Consider the following 19,817-nt stretch of genomic DNA (forward strand, 5'->3'; position numbering starts at 1 on the left):
TGGCGCCACAAAGTCCGAATTCGCCCTCCGCCGGGACACGCGTGTCACCAACAGGCTGGTTCAGATGTTAATCATCCTGAATACACGGTGTCACGGTACTTTATGGCTGCCAGTTCCTGCCCCAGTAATGTAGTAAACATGTAAAGTGAGTCTTTCAGGGCAAGAGGCGAATAAAGTGCAACGATCGTGGTGAAATCATAAGCATAAATGTGACATTATTTAAAGGTTAAAGACGCGCGAAGGAATGGGACTTTTTTAATGATTGTGTTCTTTTATATTTAAACATGGGTGGTAGAAGCCTAGTGGGTAACACACTCGCCTTTGAACCAGAAGACCCAGGTTCAAATCCCACTTACTACCACTGTGTCCCTGAGCAAGACACTTAACCCCAAGTTGCTCCGGGGGGGACTGTCCCGGTATCTACTGATTGTAAGTCTCTCTGGATAAGGGCGTCTGATAATTACTGTTAATGTAAATATAAAAAAAATAACTAATCCAAATGAACGAGCTGAAACATCACCTGTTGGGATTGCGAGGTTTATTATTTTTCTGTCGTTCTGTCCCCCCAAACGCAACGGTCGTAATGAACACGGGAGAAAAGAAGAGTCCAGGCGGACACTTGGTTTAATGGGCACATGGTTTAATGGGGAACGTCCGCGTCACTTCGCCACCATGAAGTACGTGGTCCAGCCGGCCAGCAGCAGCGAGCCCAGCAGCACCGTGTAGCTGAACAGGACGAACTTCAGCACCTCCTTCAAAGTCCGAAGGAAGCGGAGGCTCGGCGGCTCCGGCTCCCACAACGCGTCCATCCGAGCGCCCATCCGAGGCGAAGAAAGGATGCGGGGACGCGGCTGCAAGATGAATTATTGATACAGCGCCATTAGGCATCCGCCGATTCGCTCTTCATTGATCTGTGGCCATTAGACAGAAAGGCTACGTTCGCGTCGTCAAGTTTGCGTGCAAACGTCAACACTAAAGCAATCGGGAGGCTCTTCGTCCGAAAAACAAAGCGTTTCCCGATCAGGAGAGCTGGTTTTAGTGCTTCATGGGTGTTAAAAGTTTTTTAGTTTTTTTTTTTTTTAAAGCATGTTTCCGAATTGGCTCGTCTTGTTGTTAAAAAGTGATTAAAACATACGAAATATCGGCACGTTGCTGGCAATTTCACTTTAAAGCACGATCACCTTTAAAAATTTTGGTTTTTGCCTACAATAAATGTTCTACAATATAATAATAATAATAATAAAGAAAAACTTACAGGGTCAACATTTTATTTATTGACGTCAACACAAACAACAGTTGTAGTACTGATGATTATGAAAGTTATTACTTATTGTCTGAAAGAACTCACCTGTGGTGTAATCCGTTTAAAACAGAGTCGGAAAGTTGCGCAGCTGCGAGCTCTTCTGCTTCCCCTCTGCGGCACACGCCCTGCTGCTGCTGGAGGAGGATGAGGAGGATGAAGAGGAGGAGGAGGATGAAGAAGAGGGGGAGGAGTCACGGCCAATTTTACAGATTACAACAAGAGCCACCAAACCCCAGGGCTTTCCCTAATGGAGCCCAGACTCGCACCTGCCTCTGTTCCCAGGGGTCAGAACTCCTGCTTTCAAGAGCATTAGCTGAGCGTCTTAAGATAATAATAATTAGTATTATTCTTGTTTTTGAAACATAAGATATAGTCACGATACAATTCAGTTTGGGACAATCCTGACATTCAGAACAGCTTGCTTTTCGAAGGGTTCTGTTTTAGGATCACTAACAGCACCTCCAGCCCCCGCTGGGCGGCCTGCTGACCGAGTTGCTGGCGCCCTCTCGCTCAGGTGAAGAACAGTATGGACAGGGCATCGATTAGACAGTCGACAGAGGAGCTCCAAGAGCTACCCTACACCGGAACAAGGAGCAAATGGCCTCTTAATTCAATCAGCGCCCTCCAATATCAAATCATGCGTCGTTGTAAGGCCGCATCAGCAGACAGCAGCCCATTATCGGCTGATCTGGAGGCTCGTAACGAGGCTAATTGGTCCTCGACAGAGCCTGGTGGTGGCTGCATAGGTTCTAGCTCCATCAGAAGAATCCCGTAGTCTCATCTGTACTGATGCAATAATTAAATGTACTTCATAGTATTAACAAACACAAACTAAATCTTGAACATTGTACATTGATAGGGAGCTAAATACAATGTTTTTTAATATAAATCATTATTTTATTGTCATATGGTTACATTTCACAGCAATTCTACCTCTGGCGTACATGCACACACATAAATACTGTAACAATATAACAAAACCCACCTTGACTCCTCACATGAGGACACTTCAACAGAACTAAAAGTTCTTATACGTTTCCATCATCCTTCTAGTCTTTTCCTCAAATCTGGAGGCATTTTATTTCAGGACATTTTGGTGACGACTTGGGACATGTTTAAATGTTAACTTCAGGTTTGTCCATGAGAGATTTAATCCAGCTTGTGCCGTTTATAAGCTTGGTGGTGGCAATGATGTACTCAGTGCCCCCCTCTTCCATCTGGGACAGAAACCGCAAGGCTGCAATCTCTGCATACGTCACACCACCCAGGAAGAAGACCAGCGTCGTCCGGTTCTCCCCCTGCTGACCTACGGAACGCAAAGGCACATAAACATCAGAAAATCCGCACATTTGGAATACATATGCAATACACAACCGCTGACCTTTACCCAATCCCGCCAGCCCAATTCGAGCCAATCAAATCCTGCAGAAGGGCAATCATCACAGACCAGCCATCATCTATCCAAGCAGCACTTCACCACAAATGACCAAATACTGAAACGTTTATGAAAGGAGGGAACAATATGACGTTTTCTATTTCAGTCTTTGTCTCCATATGCTATCCCTATATGCTCACAGAGGGTGTTTCAAAACCATTTTTTATTCATTATCACCTCTGATGAAGCCATATACCAGAGGACACGCACAAACTTGCCACTCAACCCAAACACACAGATCTAATTAACAGGTACGGATGAACAAAGATGACAATCACAGCTAATTACTAATTATTCCATCAGTATGACAGGGGAGTGAGGAGAACCATTGAAACGGGGGGAGAAGCTGTTTACACACACACACACACACACACACACACACACACTCTCTCTTTCTCTCACTCTCTATGTAATCTGACTGGTTCTACAGAACAAACAGAAAGCAGAGAACCCCTGTGCTTATCTTTCACTGCCACATGGTCGCTCATAATTCACATCTGTAATGTGGCACTGCTACTCCCTACACGCCCCCTCAATTCACCCTCCATGGTAGATACAAAAGTCAGCGACAATGTCACAAAAACCCCTACTGAACAGAAAGAAGGTGTGACCAGAAACCAACTACATGGGATGGCTTCAGATCACCACAAGGACGCCAGTGAAGGGGCCAGAAGCAGCAGACGTACGTTTCTTGTGCAGGCCAGTGGGCAGAGGCTGCCGTTCCTCAAAATGTGGGCCTGGCAACATCTTCAGCACTTCCTCTATGCTCCTCCAACCTGGCCGAGCCAGGACCTGAGTCAGGCGCACGCTCAAGGGGGCGTAGCCGCTGTACACGTACGAGATGTCGTTAGGATTCTAGAGGAGAAGAAAAACAGACCACACACACACCATGGTCACAATATGAGTCTTCCACATGTCAATAGCATGAACCTTCACAATTTCAAAGTCCTCCATTTTTTTGAGGAGATACAGACATTTGTTGACAGTAAATGGTTCTCATTGACAACACAGTACAGAATTCTCATTGATTGTGCAGGGCTTCCAAATGAAAACAGATTACATCAGAACTAACGTGTAACGTGTTAAAAAAAAAAAAAAAAAAAAAAAAAAAACAGCCTTGTAAAGACTGTTCAAAACAGAACTAAACAATTAGAATAGAAATAGTTCTTATCCTATTAGAATACACTGCTCCCGGGCAATTTTCATGGCTGCCCACTGCTCACCAAGGGTGATGGTTAAAAGCAGATGACACATTTTGTTGTGTCACAGTGTGCTGTGCTGCAGTGTTTCACAATCACTTAAATTAGTAAAGAAAAAAAAATTGTCTTAATGCTTTTTCTAACACCTGCTCATTGGCATCTTCCATCCAGAGTTTGAGGGTCTTGCGAATGGTTGGGTAATTGTTCCTTGTGGTGGTCTGTGGCTTCAGCAGGCCAGTCTTCTCCAGATTGTTCAGGGTCAAGATGTACTCATAGCCATAAGTCTGCCAAAAACACAGCCTTCTTGTCACTCACATTCACAAAATTATTACAGATCAATGCAAAATAGAAAGGTCATGAGTGTCAGCTACAAAAAGGCACAGGTTCCAGCACAAGACTATCCAGGTGGGGGACTGTGCCTGTATGAAATTATAAGTTAATCTTGATAAAAGTGTTAGTTGAAAACATAATGACCAGCTACAAACGAGACCACTAGTGTTATTCTATGATTAAGGCATCGCTGTTTTGGTTTCACCTGCAGGATCTCCCTTTTGTAGTAGTCAAGCACTTTTTGCTTTAGGCCATTGTTGCAAACAGACTGCATGCACACCAGACGCAGGATCTTAATCAAAGGGTCCTTCTGAGCGATGCAGTCCTCTATGTACGTGTTGACCTGTGGACGGAGCAAAGTGACCTTGTGAATAACATACCAGTGCAAACACCCCAAAACACATTAACATACAGTAGAAAAATTTACATTAACAAAGGTTAGTGTCTAAAACACACACAACACAAATAAATAAAAATTGCTGGACAACCTTATCTGTATCCACTCCTGTCATAAATTCCTGCTCCACTGTTAGGTTGTCAAAGAAAGTCTCGGAGGCTGCAGATGAGACGGCCGCAGAAAGAACAATTCAGTAAAAATATCATTGGATTTGAAAAAAAATCAGTCAAATGAGGGACAAATCGCACTCAAATCACAGTTACACCCTAGAAAAGGGGTGTCAAACTTGCGGCACGTGGGCCACATCCCAAGAGATCATTTTATATACACCTGTGGTGGGCAGTGGTGGCCTAGCGGTTAAGGAAGCGGCCCCGTAATCAGAAAGTTGTTGGTTCGAATCCCAAGCCGCAAAACACACTGCTCCCCGGGTGCCTGTCATGGCTGCCACTGCTCACCAAGGCTGATGGGTTAAAGTAGAGGACACATTTCGTTGTGTCACTGTGTGTTGTGCTGTACAAACTACAGATCCCATAACGCAGTGCTTCAGTTGCCTTGCCAAACACGATCTTTACACTGCAGCTGAATCCACATCGATGGCAGATGGGTTGTGAAGCACCTTGAAATTCTTTTTTTCATGCTTCAATGTCACCAAAGTTCTATGCGAACTCTGTGCGTAGGGTACTGAGTTTGTCAGCAAAGTGTGCAGTGCTCTGTAGTTTGTGTGTTATCAGGGAGTCGCCGTGTCATAATAATATACCTAATGGTGGTAGTAGCCTAGTGGGTAACACACTCGCATTTGAACCAGAAGACCCAGGTTCAAACCCCACTTACTACCATTGTGTACTTGAGCAAGACACTTAATCCTAACTTGCTCCATGGGGGACTGTCCCTGTAACTACTGATTCTAAGTCGCTCTGGATAAGGGCGTCTGATAAATGCTGTATATGTAAAATGTAAATCTTGCGGAATACGGCCGAGTTTGACACATGTGCCCTAGAGTAACTGTTGCTTCATACTGGCTGTGATGCAGAAAGGTTATAGTCGCTTACTGGTGATATCTTTGATGAGCTCAGCAATAGACGTGTGATTGGCCAATGAGCTTCGGGCTGCCTGCATGTGAGGCAGCTGGGACACAAACTGCTTGATCTCTCCAACAGTTTTAGCATTGTGTCTCTCCTGTTGTCACAGGAACACAAACCAAAACATGGGATCGACTGCAGACATCCTGGTTATGTTAATTAGAAATATTAATTGTAAAAGACATTCAAATCTTTTACAGAAACAGTTTCTTCATTTATTAAAATGATGTCTGCTCCTCAGACAACCAATAGAATGTAAGTCCTACTGTCTTTACTTGGGGTGAACAAAGATTTATTACAATGGAAACTATACTGAATAAACTGATCAATGTAAATCTGAATTAATTAATGCCCAACCAGAAACAGAAGAAACAATGTCATCATTTGAGTCACCTCAAATGCTGCTGAGATGATTTTGGCTTTTTTGCTCAGAGCTGCTCCTACAGCATTGAAGTTCTTGTCACGGATCTCGGCATACAACTCTTCAGCAGAGTTGAGCTGGAGCTTCTTGGGCTCAGTGGGCAAATCCTTCCCACCTTCCCCTTGCTTCTTCTGGGCGAACTTTTCTGGAGGTAGCTTCACATAACCTGAAAAAAGGAAAAGAAAACTATCTGAACCTGTGTGTCTGTAACTCAGCTCATGGAATTGTGGTCTTGGACTATCGAGTGTTAAGAACAACAGCTGCACATTTACAAATCATATCCAGAATGGACATGATTTTGTTACCAGATCCAAGACAGAAAGGCCTAAAATCTCTCTTCAATTTCAGGTGTCTGAGGACCTTGTATTAGTTTCTGTAGATTGTACATGATCATTACTTTTATTCTCATACAGAATGTACCATTGGTAATGCCATAGATCTCATCTATGAGGCCCTCATAGGTGAGTTGTGTTGCTAGTGGAGTCAGCAGGTCTACATTGCGGTCAAGTAGGAGCAGCGTGTCAAATACGGGCAGGATTTGTGTCTGGCTGCCAGCAAACTCCCTCTTCATCCTCAGCATCATGTTAGCCACATGCTGTTGTTGGGGTCAAACAAGAATACAGATTACATGGTTTAAAAATACACAAAACTCATGTTAAACAGGAAGAAATCACACCGATATGCCAGGTCACGTAAATAAAATTGCTGCTACATTAACTGAATCTAACACAAATCATAAGATGTGTGGTTACACGTCTGCAGTGTACTTGTGCACATAACTCACCCGTGCACATTCTCCTTTCCCAAAGATCTGCGGAATGGTCCCATAGAGAGCCTGTATGGTCATCAGGCCTTTTGCTGTGTGGTAGAGACTTGTCTGGTCATTCTCCAGGTAACATTCCTACGAGAGAAAGGAAAAAATGACTCTGTGGGTTCTATTGGTTCTAGCATCACTGCATAAGCTCCAAACATTTAAGTATGCTCATACCCTGAATGCACTCTCACATTCCATGGACAACAGGTCTCCGTCATATGGGATCAGATCCAGAATGTACTCATCGATGTTGGTGAAGGATCCCAGGACTCCCTGCTCCTTCAGACGCTGCTCACAGAGCATGCTCCGCCGCGGCACAAACAGGATGTTGAACTCCCTCGGAGACTGCATCTTATCCTCACTGCCACGACATACACAAGTCACTCGGTCCACTCGCAGAGCCATTTCTAGTAATTCTGCATTTTACTATGGTTTACACAAAGACAGAAGATCAGTACAACGGCAAACTGTCTGTCTCACATGAGAGTTTGTACATTTTGAATATCACGTCCCACATTATCACCAGAAGAGGAAACAATTTACTGTGCAAAGTGAGGAAATCAGTGCAAGAGTATTCATTCAACATAGCAGTTAACTCACCTCATCACATTTTCTGCTATAATGTCCATTAGTTCCAATCGTGGGCGTACAAAGAAAATGATGTTCTTCACGTCAGCTGGTGGAAGACGACCAGCCTTAAGTGTAAACATCTTTTCCACCTCATGTTCCTACAGAAGAAAACCTGATGTTATGCTTCCATGGTGAAGGAACTAAATTAAATGTTGAACTGCTCAATTATCTTTTGACTCTAGTACAACTAGTTAGACAGTTAGTTACAGTTCAGTTGACTATATATTTTTCTAAGCTTGATTTACATTTACAGCATTTATCAGATGCCCTTATCCAGAGCGACTTGTCTTGCTCAGGGATACAGTGGTAGTAGGTGAGATTTGAACCTGGGTCTTCTGGTTCATAGGCGAATGTGTTACCCACTAAGCTACTACCACCATACCATCAATGGTGATGTGAAGCAGTATTTACTCTTACCTTCAATAATGAATACTGAGCGATCAGTCCGAAAGGTCCAGTCAAGTACTCATCCCAAACAATGGCCTACAGGGGGAAAACAGTGGCATACAATAAAAAAGCACTATACTAATGCACTTATTATAGAGGTACTTTGGAGTTAGACGTTTCTGGTGCATTCTGATGGCATAAAACTAAATATAACAATCAAAAGAAAAAAGAAAAAGAGGAGAACTGTCAAGGAGGAAGGTGATAACCACCCCTGTAAACAATGACAGTTACATATGAGATACGTAACAAAAGTGACGAGAACATAACAATACAAACTGAGGCAAAGGGCGGGGCTTCCGAGTGATTCCAACACGTTTACGTGTTTTATCTCACGCCGTCATACACGCAGCCACTTGATCCGCGACGTGGTACCTTGCTGCCGGCGCATTTGTCCAAAAATTCTCGCAAATCCTTCCGCGCCGCTTCTCTCAGTATATTCAGGTTCACTCTGCCATAGCACAGGTGGGCCGCCATGTTGTCTCAAACAGTGAAATCATGTGACTGGCGGTGCGGCGAGACGTCACGTGATCACGTCATCTTACGTGCGCTGTGCGACGTTGCATCAGCTGCACTGCCGTACAGGGAAACAGACCTAATATATCACACAAATAACTAAACGTTTGTTTATTTGAAACACGTTTCAATTCTGTGGCTAAAATTAAAAAGACAACGCACGACCGCAAAGTAATAGCATAAAAACACCACCAGGTCGCGCTGTCCTTCTGTCCGTGCAGCCCATGTTAAGGCGCTAGAAGGTCACCACACTTTCTCGGGCCCAGTCTCCAGAACCTACAGCACTGTATAGATATGATCAAAGAAGATAAAGTTGCCAACCTATGATACAGCAGGTGTGGGATTACGCAAGTATTCACAGAACAATTATACAGTTTTCTAGAATCAGTAGAAAGATTAGATTAGATAGACTTTATTGTCTGTCCCAAAGGTGACAGAAAAATTCTTCTTTTACTTCAACAATGAGTACAGTACAAACATACACTCACCCCACAATGGCAAAACAATTCTTTGTCTATTTTAACTTGTACAGTATGGATGACAGAACGATGACAGAACCTGAAAGAGTGATGAAGAGGGTGAGAGGAGTCCTCTCTGGGTGATCTGGGTGTGCAGAATTCACACACTTCAGAAAGGGGGGGGGGGTAACTGTACCGGCCAGCTTTGTAGTGTGTTTGGTGATAATTGCGTTGTACCAGGATGGATTCAATAAGTGAGAAATTAACCATAGTTTAAAAGCTCTTACTGTTGTGGGTGGTCGCACACTCGCCCATGATTTTACAAACGTAACACGTTTAACTCTAAGCCGGCATTGGATGCATGGTGGACTGCATGAAAGGAGACAGCGATTTCTCTCTGCCCCCGCAACTCAATTGTCTGGCTGTAATTTAGCTCCAAAGAGTCTGTAGAAAAAGTCAGAACCAGGCTACGAACTGACTTCAGGTGAATCACCAGGGCCGCGAGATCAGTGAGGCGTTCCCTCGCGGCTAAATGAAATGTTGTTGGTGTGAACACAGCCCTGGGGATACTCACACTCACTCTCCACAACCACTTTAACCTGCTCAGGGGTGAGCATGCTAGAGCCTATCTTGGGATGCTGGGCGGCACTCACCGAGGGTGGCGTGCCAGTTCACCGCCGAGTGTGCACACACACACAAAATTGTAGACAATCTATTGGTTCTAACTCCGGACCTTTCCTCATTTAGCTACATTTTATATAAATATAATATAAATTAATTACAGCTAAGATTGGTATCAGACTACAATAACCCTCGGTGTCAGGGGTGCTGCTGAAATACTCTGGCCGTGCTGCTGTGTATCACATGTGACAATCACTTCACTTTCTAACATAACTCCACATGTGTTCATTCTTAGTTCTGATGCCTTCTGTGAGAATCTACCAATGTAAATTGTCATGAAAATAAAGAAAACACATTGAATGAGAAGGTGTGTCCAAACTTTTTGCCTGTACTGTATTAAAAAACAATTCTTTCTAAATGATTCTATATGATTTCTAGTGTTAATAATTCTAATATTTTCTGGTTGATTTATTGTGGTGGTAGTAGCCTAGTGGGTAAGACACTCGCCTGTGAACCAGAAGACCCGGGTTCAAATCCCACTTACTACCATTGTGTCCCTGAGCAAGACACTTAACCTTAAGTTGCTCCAGGGAGACTGTCCCTGTAAATACTGATTGTAAGTCGCTCTGGATAAGGGCGTCTGATAAATGCTGTAAATGTAAATGTATTGTACTGTACCGAGCTGAACATAAAACAACAGATTTCAAACAGATTTCAAAGTGTGAAGATTAATTTCTCTTGAATTACATACCTGTGTGTTGGTGTTATAACAACAATTTCACTGTTTTACAAACATGAAGAGCTTTTCATGGTTTTATTCCTTTGAGACAAATAATAAATTACCAGCAACAGTTGCATTTTATACATACATATTCATTTGTACATCCCCTTTGTTACCATTTGCTACTTGAACTTGAAAAGGTCCATCTGAGTTTGCTCTGACGATCATGGAGCGACCTGAAAAATGTCCAGACAGGTCCAGCCACCACGTGGATTGCATCACTTGTTTTTACTTGCGATTATGTGACACGTATCGGCTGGAGTTTCACAAAACGGGACTAGGAACAAACAGATTGCTCCAGCGGACAAAAGTCTAAAGGCACACGGTGAAGAAAACGAGCGTCGATTTCTGACGTACAGGACAGTAAACGTAGAAGCACGTAAAGCAGCAGCACACTGCAAATCTGCATCACTGACGCGTCTTTCTAAGTTCCCATAGATATCTGGCGTGAAAACGCGTTCCTGGGGAACAGCCGCTCTGCGTGACCCCGCGACCCCCTTTTCTGGGGTCGACTCGTGAACCACGTGACAATTACAGTACCACCAGCGCTCCAGTGCACACGAGCATATTAATATTATTAATATTCACATTGTGAAGTCCTGCCTTACGTAATGAATACGGCAAACTAAACATCTAATAAAAAGGCACGTTTGGCATAGTTTCAAAGTCGAAATAATTTTTATTGCCATCCCAGCTACGAAAGAACAACTTGTCTCCAGTTTACTCACACTTTAAAAATTAATTAATCAATTAAAAAACTCAAACACTACTTTCTGGGAGACTGAAATGTGCAAAAACAAAGATTTAAATCCCTCATCTTTTCACGGAAGACGTGGGGCTGGTAGTAGCCTAGCGGGTAACACACTCGCCTATGAACCAGAAGACCCAGGTTCAAATCCAAGACTCTTAACCCTGAGTGTCTCCAGGGGGGACTGTCCCTGTAACTCCTGACTGTAAGTCGCTCTGGATAAGGGCGTCTGGTAAACGCTGTAAGTGACGTCACGCAGGCGAGGTGCGTGATTGGCTGCCGCGCCGCCGCCGTCCACGCGAATATAAACCCCGGGAGCCGGGACGCCGCCGAGAGGAGATGCCGCTCGCAGAGACGACGCTCCGCCTGCCGCCTCCGGCCGCGCAGGTAAGGCGCCTGATTTCAAGGCCGACGCGCAAATTCTAAGCAAAACAACAAAAAAAAAAAAAAAACGACGCGTCAGGCGTGTTATTTAACGGCGTGTCTCCGGTACCCGGTCCACCCAGAACGCGCCGATGCAGAGGAAGCGTCCGCTCCACGCCGCCACGCCCCTGCGGGAGAGCCGACTGCTGTCCAGGGTGGCCGGAGCCCCCGTCTACCTGAAGCTGGACTCGGCCCAGCCCACGGGCTCCTTCAAGATCCGCGGCATCGGACACTTGTGCCAGACGGTGAGTGTACGTGCCGCCGCTGTGGCGTCCGGATGCAAATAAGTGTTTAAATGCACGTGTTGTGACGTGTAACTCTGAAGAGACCCCATCGACCGTTCTTACACACTTGGCCAATAAAGTGTTTGCTGTTTGTGTGCAGTGGAATGTGGGTGTGGCAGGGGTTGTGGGTGCAGGGTGGTGGGGTCTGTGCTCGTCAGGGAGCAGCATGTTCCGCAGCCGGTTATGGGATGGCCGCGGGCACGCCATGGCACCACCCTGGAACGCGGGCATGTGTGGCTGCGCCCATCGTTGGTTTCCACTAATGTGACTTTTCTTGCGTCCGTCAGTGGGCTGAGAGGGGCTGCGCACGATTCGTCTGTTGTTCTGGTGAGTGGTCTAGCGATGCCCCACACGCACACGTTCAAATTCAGTTTCATTTCTTCGGTTTCAGCATCATAGACAGCTACTCGTGTCTATAAACTGCCTACGTGTTGTTGACCAGCATTTAGACCCTCGGCAAGAACCTAAATACAAAATGTGAAGTTATAAGTGCTGCGACACGTCATGTTATTAACACTTGTCTGCATAATTAGTTGGATTTACATTTACAGCATTTATCAGACGCCCTTATCCAGAGCGACTTACAATCAGTATTTACAGGGACAGTCCCCCCCTGGAGACACTCAGGGTTAAGTGTCTTGCTCAGAGACACGATGGTAGTAAGTGGGATTTGAACCTGGGTCTTCTGGTTCATAGGCGAGTGTGTCACCCACTAGGCTACTACCTATTATTTCTATTAGTTGTATTATTTAAAAGCACATCTTTATTCAGTGTTGGATGCTGGGATGGCGTGTGTATGTGACTGAAGCGTTGTGCCGTCCTCTCTTCTGGCCTTAAAGGAGGAAATGCAGGCTTGGCGGCAGCACACTCCGCTCGTAAGCTCGGGGTGCCGGCCACCATCGTGGTGCCCAGGGTTACCCCTCTATGCACGGTTGAGAGGCTGAAGGACGAGGGAGCGGACGTCATTATCCACGGCAAGGTGGGCGGAGCTAGATGGCTCCTCTGCATTAAACTGTAGCCATGTTTAATTAAAGCCGGAATGACCTGGTACAAGGACCTAGAGGTTATCTCAGCAGGCACCTCAAACCCGAACCTAACTGTTCCACCCTGGCAGGCGCTCAACGACAGCATTGAACATGGAAAGCAGCTGGTAGAAAACAACCCAGGCTGGGTCTACGTCTCTCCCTATGATGACCCCCTTATTTGGTGAGTTATTATTATAAACTCTGTTTATTGGATTTAGAGCACGAGCAATAACAATATTCTCAAGAGGTTACAAAAGAAAACAGCTCAAACAATCCCCAATCCAGACCCCAATACAAATTATTTGGTGAGTTATGAACCAGACACTGATGAACTTTACATACTGCGCTGAAGTGTTATGCAACAGTGAGGTCACGTAGTTAGTCAGGACTCTGTCGTAATGTTCTGTACCGTGATTGAAGGTAAAGGGTGATGTAACCGTGCAATGTTTTGGTAGGCAGGGACACATGTCTCTAGTTCGGGAGCTGGAGAGCGAGCTGGAAGAACGGCCCGGGCTGGTGGTGCTCTCGGTGGGTGGAGGGGGACTGCTGAACGGGGTGGTGCAGGGACTGCGCCAGGCTGCCTGGGACGACGTCCCCGTTCTGGCCATGGAGACAATGGGGGCACACAGCCTCAATGCTGCCATGCAAGCGGGGGAGCTTGTTACACTGCCCGCCATTACCAGGTCAGCGCGACACACGCCCGCACTCACTCTCACTCTCCCCACACGTCTTTCATATCTGCCCACTGCTCATTACAAGCAATGGGCTAAAGGCAGTCAAGACAAAACACTGGTTATGGGGACTATAGAGCATGTTCATTTTTCAGTTATCTTATGAACTATAATGTTTTAATAGTTCAGAATGAATTAATTCCCTAAGTGTTTATTGGACAGTCTCAATTTGGAACTGCCCAGCATGGAATGAGACAGATGAGACAGTGATGCTGATTCTGAACAGTAGACATTCTCCCTGTCCTGCAGCATTGCCACAACGCTGGGCCTCGCACGGGTTTCGGCTCGTACTCTGCTGCTCACCAAGGAGCACACAGTTTACTCAGAGCTGGTGACGGACCAAGAGGCACTGCTGGCTGCTGAGCACTTCCTGGGTGGGTGTGGTTTCATGCACCCGGATTTATGTCCGATTCGTGACATTGTCATAAGTGGAACGGCTTGATGAAGTAGTATGCTGTCGTTGGCCCATCTACTAATTGTCTGAGGGAACATTTTGCTTTGCCTACTCATAGCAGTCTAAAGATGTTCTCTGTCTCCCACCAGATGATGAGAAGGTGTTGGTGGAACCTGCGTGTGGCGCAGCCCTGGCTGCCGTGTACAGCGGCGTGATTGGCCGGCTGCAGTCAGAAGGGAAGCTTCCACGGGCCCTGGGCTCAGTGGTGGTGATAGTGTGCGGGGGAAACAACATCAGCCTGAAACTGCTACAACAGCACAAGGAAAACCTTGGGCTGACCAGCTAAATCCTCAACATCCAGTGACTTTATCGTCTAATCTATGGAAGCCATGGCATATGTCACCAACAGAGTGGCATGATGGGATAAGTCTATGACAGCTATTGGATCTGATTGTTTTAGATTTGTTAAACAACTTGCATTAGAATTAATGTAGGAAGAAAGAAAGTGAATTTTTACTTGAATATGGGACCACTGTTGAATTGCATTTCTTTTTTTACTCTTCTATATTTAAAATAAATTATCCTCTTATCTGAGCCTGCCCAGCAGACATTTGACTGATGTTTGACAAATGTTAATTCAATCCAAATGTAATTTAATGAGCTGATGTGGGAGCGTAGGACCTGAGAATGAAGGGGTGCGGCTATGTGGGAGTATGGTGAGAAAAAGAGTGGGATGCTTTGACCAGCTGAAACTGGACTGGTCTGGGATCACATGAGTCCTTTGTGAGTCTGACAGCTAGAACAAGAAGCATGTAGGTGGTAATGGTTCAAAACCATACCCAGGCACTGAGGAAGTTAGGTCAAGTACTTTAAGTGTGAAATGCTCACCGATTAAAACAGCTATTTATTTTTCATCATAAATGATGCCAAGCCATTAGGTTTGAATTGGTATGAACCTTTAGGGGTTCTTATACACACACACACACACACACACACACACACACACACACACACACACACACATCTTACTAAAATTCTTCAAATGTTTATAATATGCTTAAATCATACATCAGATGAGCACAACCCACTCAACATCAGCTACAGAGTTAGAGGCAAGCCCATTTTGTTACAACTCAACCCATACTACAATTTCTACTTATCAAGTAGGGGTAGTAGCCTAGTGAGTAACACACTCATCTATAAACCAGAAGACCACAAAGTCACATGTTCAAACGCCACTTACTACCATTGTGTCCCTGAGCAAGACACTTAACCTTGAGGTAGGGAGACTGTCCCTGTAACTACTGATTGTAAGTAATTCTGGATAAGGGCATGTGCTAAATGCCATAAATGTAAATGTCAATTGCTGGCCAAAGGGCCACTGTAAACCACAGATGAATGGCTAGAATATGCTCAACACATATTATACCTAATCATCTCCCTCATTTTGAATGCACCTTTGTCAATAAAACAGCCCTGAGCTTTTGCAGTATGGACACACCATTTTTTTCCTGGCAGGTGCCATAGTACTGCAATAACCAATGCTATTCACTTCACATGAGCGATTATGGCTGATATGGCCAACATGACTAATAAGTTGAAAGCAGAAGAAGAAGCAGGGTAATTAACATCAAGACAGATTTATTATTGTGACACAGAATTCCTGAACTCAGTTTTATTTGTTTGGTTTTTTTTTTCCTTCCTTTTTTTGCAACCTCTGAAGTATCTGTTAAGACAGAGGCCTTGCAGGAAAAATTGTTAATGCAACCATAAATAATTATAATAAATATCAAGTAATGTACAGCACACGTCCTCCTAGCTCTTCATGTTGTTTGTGCGGATGTTCATTTCATGTCCCGTCCTCCCCTCATTTTTAGTGAGAGAAAGAGAAAAGGGAAGAAGGGAAAAGGAAGATTGGTAAGGGAGAGCGGGAGAGACATAGAGACCATCCCCAGTAGCAGCGGATTGACTGGAAATAAAAGTGAGCACAGCTCTCCCAGTACATTTCGAGTGTGGCATTAAGGTCTCTGTTGCATTCATCCAGTGGTGTCTTCTTCCAAGGGCAACATTTCAACTTGAGTGTAACCATCAACTGTAAAATCTGTCCAAGTTACAATATGCAAGTAACATAATAATTACTGTTAATCTCATATTCGAAAAAGCAAAACTAAGACAACTGGAAATCCAATAAACATCAAATTTTAAAAGTAAAACTAAAGAACTTTCAACCTGTAGGGAAAAACTAAAACACCACAGCACCTAGAAGGAACAAATATTCACTGAAAACCTGGCTCCATATTAAAAGGGGGAAAAAAAAATTAAAAACACAAGGATTCCAATATTAATCAAACCGGAGCGGAACTCCTACTGGCAGAACTGCAGCTGTTCCAGCTATTGGCCAGTTGGGGGTGAAGCTGAGCAGCCCACGATAAACACTGCTTAATCAATTTATCAAACAAGGCAGATCTGGCAACCAAGAACCCAGAGGCTCTTGACAGGTGCACACCTGGCAACCTCTCCCAGCCTGAGACTTACCAAGCCTGCTGCAGCTATCAGACATAAATAATAATAAAAAAATGAATATATTACTATAGCTTTCATTTGTACATTTGTACAAATACCCTCTTTATAGAAGTGAATAAAATATATGCACTTTTTAAATATAGGCAGATGAGCTGTATTGTACAGAGGCTTATATAGTCTGTAGTTGCAGGGAATCTATGGCATCAACCTCTTAATTTGTTCCCGTACTGCCCTTATTTACTGCAGCAAATAAAAGCACACTTTCCTGTTTTTTGCACAACAATGGCATTACTAAGCACTTTAGCAGACCCAACTCCCCACAATGTTAAAGCTGAGACAAACAATGAATTCTAAACAGAGCTTGACCCAGAACACCTTCAAGGAAGGGAGGGGGGGCAGACATGGAGAGACATCAGTCTGCATGGGTGGCTGTGCAATCCTCATGTTACTTTGAACACATTCTGAATTCAGAGAGAGAAAAAAAAAAAAAAAAAACTCAAGTAAGGACTCATGTCTTCAGCTCCAATGCCCCCAGTAAAAAGGCAGAGCAGTCCAGTAAGGGGGATTGGGCAGGTGAGGGCAGCAGAATTTAGGAGCTGGATAGTCGATGGCTTTGGGTGCTCAGAGCTCCATTTAGCCGCTGAGAGGATCCTCGCGGTAGTGGATGGCATAGCGTAATTTCTCTAGCATGACATCCAGGGAAGAGTACTGAGGCAGCTTCACCATGAACATACAGGTCTCCACTCGAATGTAGCGTGAGTCTGGAGAGCCTGCAAAAAAAAAAAAAAAAAAAAAGATTAAAAATGTAATTCTAGATTCTAAATCAGTGCAATGAATATGAACAAAAATGAATTATGAAACTGGAAAAATATTGTCTGAACACCCTAATCTGAAAGTGAGCATGCCACATGCTGAAGACTTACCCACAGTCCCATCAGGAGGAGCAATCTTCATGGGGTATGGGGGTACATGTGCTGTGTCGGGACCCCCATCTTTACAGGGGCAAGTGAATGGGATGCGCTCCTGATTGCAGGCGAACTTAATGAACTTGCAAAGCTCCTCCTGGGTGAACATCTCCAGGGCAGTCCAGAAGAGCTCAATGTGCTGGTCCGTCTCCATCAGCCCCACCTGGTACATGGTGTGAGCCTGAATAGACCAGACAGACAGGTGGTGAGAACAGAAACACGCTGCATGCACAGCTAAACATTTGTGTCCCAGTTCCCCGATTCATAAAGCCCATAGGGTGTCACACAGAATATATTACTGAACCACAAAGAGGCAGTAAATAAAAGAAATAAACATAAATGAAATATTGAAGACATCAAGTATAACAGATACCACTTGATACCTGCCAAGAGCTTTTTAACTCAGACCCACACTTGCTGGAACGCACCACATTTCAATAACCAATTTGGATAAATGTAGCATAAGGAAAATGAGTAGGAGACACTGCTTCTGCTGTTCCGTTACCTTGAGGAACTCCAGGTTGATGTAGGGCAGGCCGCAGGTCCGCAGCTCTACCTCCAGTGGGCTGAACATGGTCAGTAGCTGCAGGGGGATGACTGAACCAAGCCCCGCCCTCACTGATGTCATACACTCCACGTTCTGCAGCTCACGGAGGCGCAGTTCTTTTACTGCACGTGCATACACATCCTTGTTCTCCCAGCTGAGCGGTCACACAAAGAAAACAAACTCAAAAATCAATTGCACTCAAATAGTAAGGAAGTTCAACTTGCAGATGTGTCAAGTTACAAAAATAAAATTAATAATAAGAGATATTTCCAACAAAAGGCATTGAAACATTATAGGAGTGTTTCAATTCACTGCACAAAGCTTTGTTACACCACAGCACAGAACCCAGTGCACCCAGTGAAATGTGGTCTCTGCATTTAACCCATCCCCTGAGGGAGTAGTGGGTAGCCATGACAGGCTCACGGGGAACAGTGCGTGGGGACGGTGCTTTGCTCAGTGGCACCTTGGGATTCAAACCGGACCTTCTGATTACTGGGCCGCTTCCTTAAACGCTAGGCTTTATGTATCTCATAAAGACTTTAATGTATAATGTATATTGGAGTAAGTATTGTTATTATATAAAATGAATTAACTAAAATATCTAAGACTCATTAATTAAGAACATTCCGATCATTACAAGGATCATACATTACAAGCTTTAATATTCATTTACAGCATTCATTCAAATTACTTGACTGTGATGTTGCGTCCACCAGGGCACAACTCCACCTCATCGCCAGTCATGGTGAGGTAGGTGAAGGTACAGCAGGGTCGGCTGGGTGAATCAGGGCTCTCGCCCGAGCTGCTCTGTGATGAGATCTCAGCACACAGGGCCTCAAGCTCTGACTCATCTTTCACCTATGGCAGTAGGTTAAGTTCAAGGGTCATCAGAGAGTCTCCACAGAATGAGAGGCAAAAGAACTGGAGATTTAAATTGAGGGTACAAAAAGGATCTGGATATGCATTATTGTAAACAGTTATGGAAATGTAATGAAAATGCAAAAGTAAAAATAACCCAAACAATTGACCTTAGGCTGAAAAATGAACTGATAAATGGACAGAGAGACAGAGACATTACACAGGAGGTTAGACGTAAATAATTAAAAGCTGAATTTGTGAGGAAGTATAAAGTTGTGTGCTGTGTTCCCAAATTCTTTCTCTCTTACATTCTCAAACCTTCTGACGTAGTTATACGTAAGAAGGTCTGCCTCCTGTAGGTCAGCTTGGTGGTGCAGCTCCTCCCCTACCAGCCCCTTCCAGAATGAGGACAGCAAATCCAGAGGCAGTGGGACATCTGCACGGACGGCAATTCCAAGTAGTTGACCGAAGAAGTGCAATAGCTGCTCTTCTGCATAGCTAATTGGACATGGCGTAAGGATATACTTTCCCTGTAGGTACAGAAAAAAAGATGAATTCTGTCAGGATGAATAATTTAAAGTGCTGCATGATCTGTGTGTCCATTTCAGATGAGTCATGTACCTTGTTGCGATTGGCTGCTGCACTGGGGCATGGCAAGAGTAAGGAGAGGGCAGAGCTCTGTAACTCCTTACACACCTGCCATAGGAAATGGCGGAATGAGCCACCTGAGAACAAAGTGAAGAGCAGTGTGTTACTAGTGAAGCTGGAACTGAAAGGAATAATTGGTTCCGGGTCCTTTTTAAGGGACCAGAAGGGCTCTTCACTGAACCAAACCATGCATGCTCATTTTAAAATTAAGGAAATTAATCATAATATTATCTAATAATATAT

The 19,817-nt window shown here is 44.4% G+C and overlaps 3 protein-coding genes across 7 annotated transcripts in view; 1 reads left to right on the forward strand and 2 right to left on the reverse strand.

The window, feature by feature from the left end:
• Positions 1–619: 619 nt before the first annotated feature.
• On the reverse strand, positions 620–8,556 carry vps33a (VPS33A core subunit of CORVET and HOPS complexes). Its single transcript, XM_028982612.1, has 15 exons — positions 8,428–8,556; positions 8,026–8,091; positions 7,579–7,706; positions 7,153–7,339; positions 6,949–7,065; positions 6,585–6,759; positions 6,137–6,330; positions 5,714–5,840; positions 4,756–4,823; positions 4,473–4,610; positions 4,084–4,221; positions 3,425–3,593; positions 2,289–2,609; positions 1,349–1,437; positions 620–851 (listed from the first exon to the last, which is right to left on the reverse strand). The coding sequence occupies exons 1-13, from the start codon at positions 8,527–8,529 to the stop codon at positions 2,419–2,421; spliced, it is 1,800 nt and encodes a 599-aa protein (XP_028838445.1). The 5' UTR covers positions 8,530–8,556; the 3' UTR covers positions 620–851; positions 1,349–1,437; positions 2,289–2,418.
• A 2,925-nt stretch (positions 8,557–11,481) lies between these two features.
• On the forward strand, positions 11,482–14,627 carry LOC114785271 (L-serine dehydratase/L-threonine deaminase-like). Its single transcript, XM_028971266.1, has 8 exons — positions 11,482–11,563; positions 11,683–11,844; positions 12,171–12,210; positions 12,723–12,862; positions 12,998–13,089; positions 13,364–13,591; positions 13,889–14,013; positions 14,183–14,627. Exons 1-8 carry the CDS (start codon positions 11,516–11,518, stop codon positions 14,377–14,379), a joined length of 1,032 nt encoding a protein of 343 aa, XP_028827099.1. The 5' UTR covers positions 11,482–11,515; the 3' UTR covers positions 14,380–14,627.
• A 1,030-nt stretch (positions 14,628–15,657) lies between these two features.
• The window catches only part of hectd4 (HECT domain E3 ubiquitin protein ligase 4), a 45,279-nt gene continuing 41,119 nt past the window's right edge, over positions 15,658–19,817 (reverse strand). For all 5 annotated transcript variants that reach the window (XM_028971253.1, XM_028971234.1, XM_028971244.1 and 2 more), the window contains exons 71-76: positions 19,548–19,651; positions 19,235–19,456; positions 18,760–18,926; positions 18,027–18,222; positions 17,480–17,702; positions 15,658–17,326 (exon numbers count right to left, since the gene is read on the reverse strand). In XM_028971253.1, the coding sequence (XP_028827086.1) occupies positions 17,190–17,326; positions 17,480–17,702; positions 18,027–18,222; positions 18,760–18,926; positions 19,235–19,456; positions 19,548–19,651 (1,049 nt within the window). In that variant the 3' untranslated portion in view covers positions 15,658–17,189. The remainder of the gene's footprint in view (positions 17,327–17,479; positions 17,703–18,026; positions 18,223–18,759; positions 18,927–19,234; positions 19,457–19,547; positions 19,652–19,817) is intronic.

The sequence above is a fragment of the Denticeps clupeoides genome, chromosome 1, assembly GCF_900700375.1.
Source record: "Denticeps clupeoides chromosome 1, fDenClu1.1, whole genome shotgun sequence".
In the NCBI taxonomy this organism is placed as follows: domain Eukaryota; kingdom Metazoa; phylum Chordata; class Actinopteri; order Clupeiformes; family Denticipitidae; genus Denticeps; species Denticeps clupeoides.

Coding starts and splice junctions, on each gene's coding strand:
- LOC114785271 (XM_028971266.1), top strand. CDS start 11,516: ATGCCGCTCGCAGAGACGACGCTCCGCCTGCCGCCTCCGGCCGCGCAG. Junction 12,863..12,997: donor ACGTCATTATCCACGGCAAG/GTGGGCGGAGCT, acceptor CCACCCTGGCAG/GCGCTCAACGACAGCATTGA. Junction 13,592..13,888: donor ACACTGCCCGCCATTACCAG/GTCAGCGCGACA, acceptor CCTGTCCTGCAG/CATTGCCACAACGCTGGGCC.
- vps33a (XM_028982612.1), bottom strand. CDS start 8,529: ATGGCGGCCCACCTGTGCTATGGCAGAGTGAACCTGAATATACTGAGA. Junction 4,611..4,755: donor CAGGAGTGGATACAGATAAG/GTTGTCCAGCAA, acceptor CTCCGTCCACAG/GTCAACACGTACATAGAGGA. Junction 2,610..3,424: donor CACTGGCCTGCACAAGAAAC/GTACGTCTGCTG, acceptor TGCGTTCCGTAG/GTCAGCAGGGGGAGAACCGG.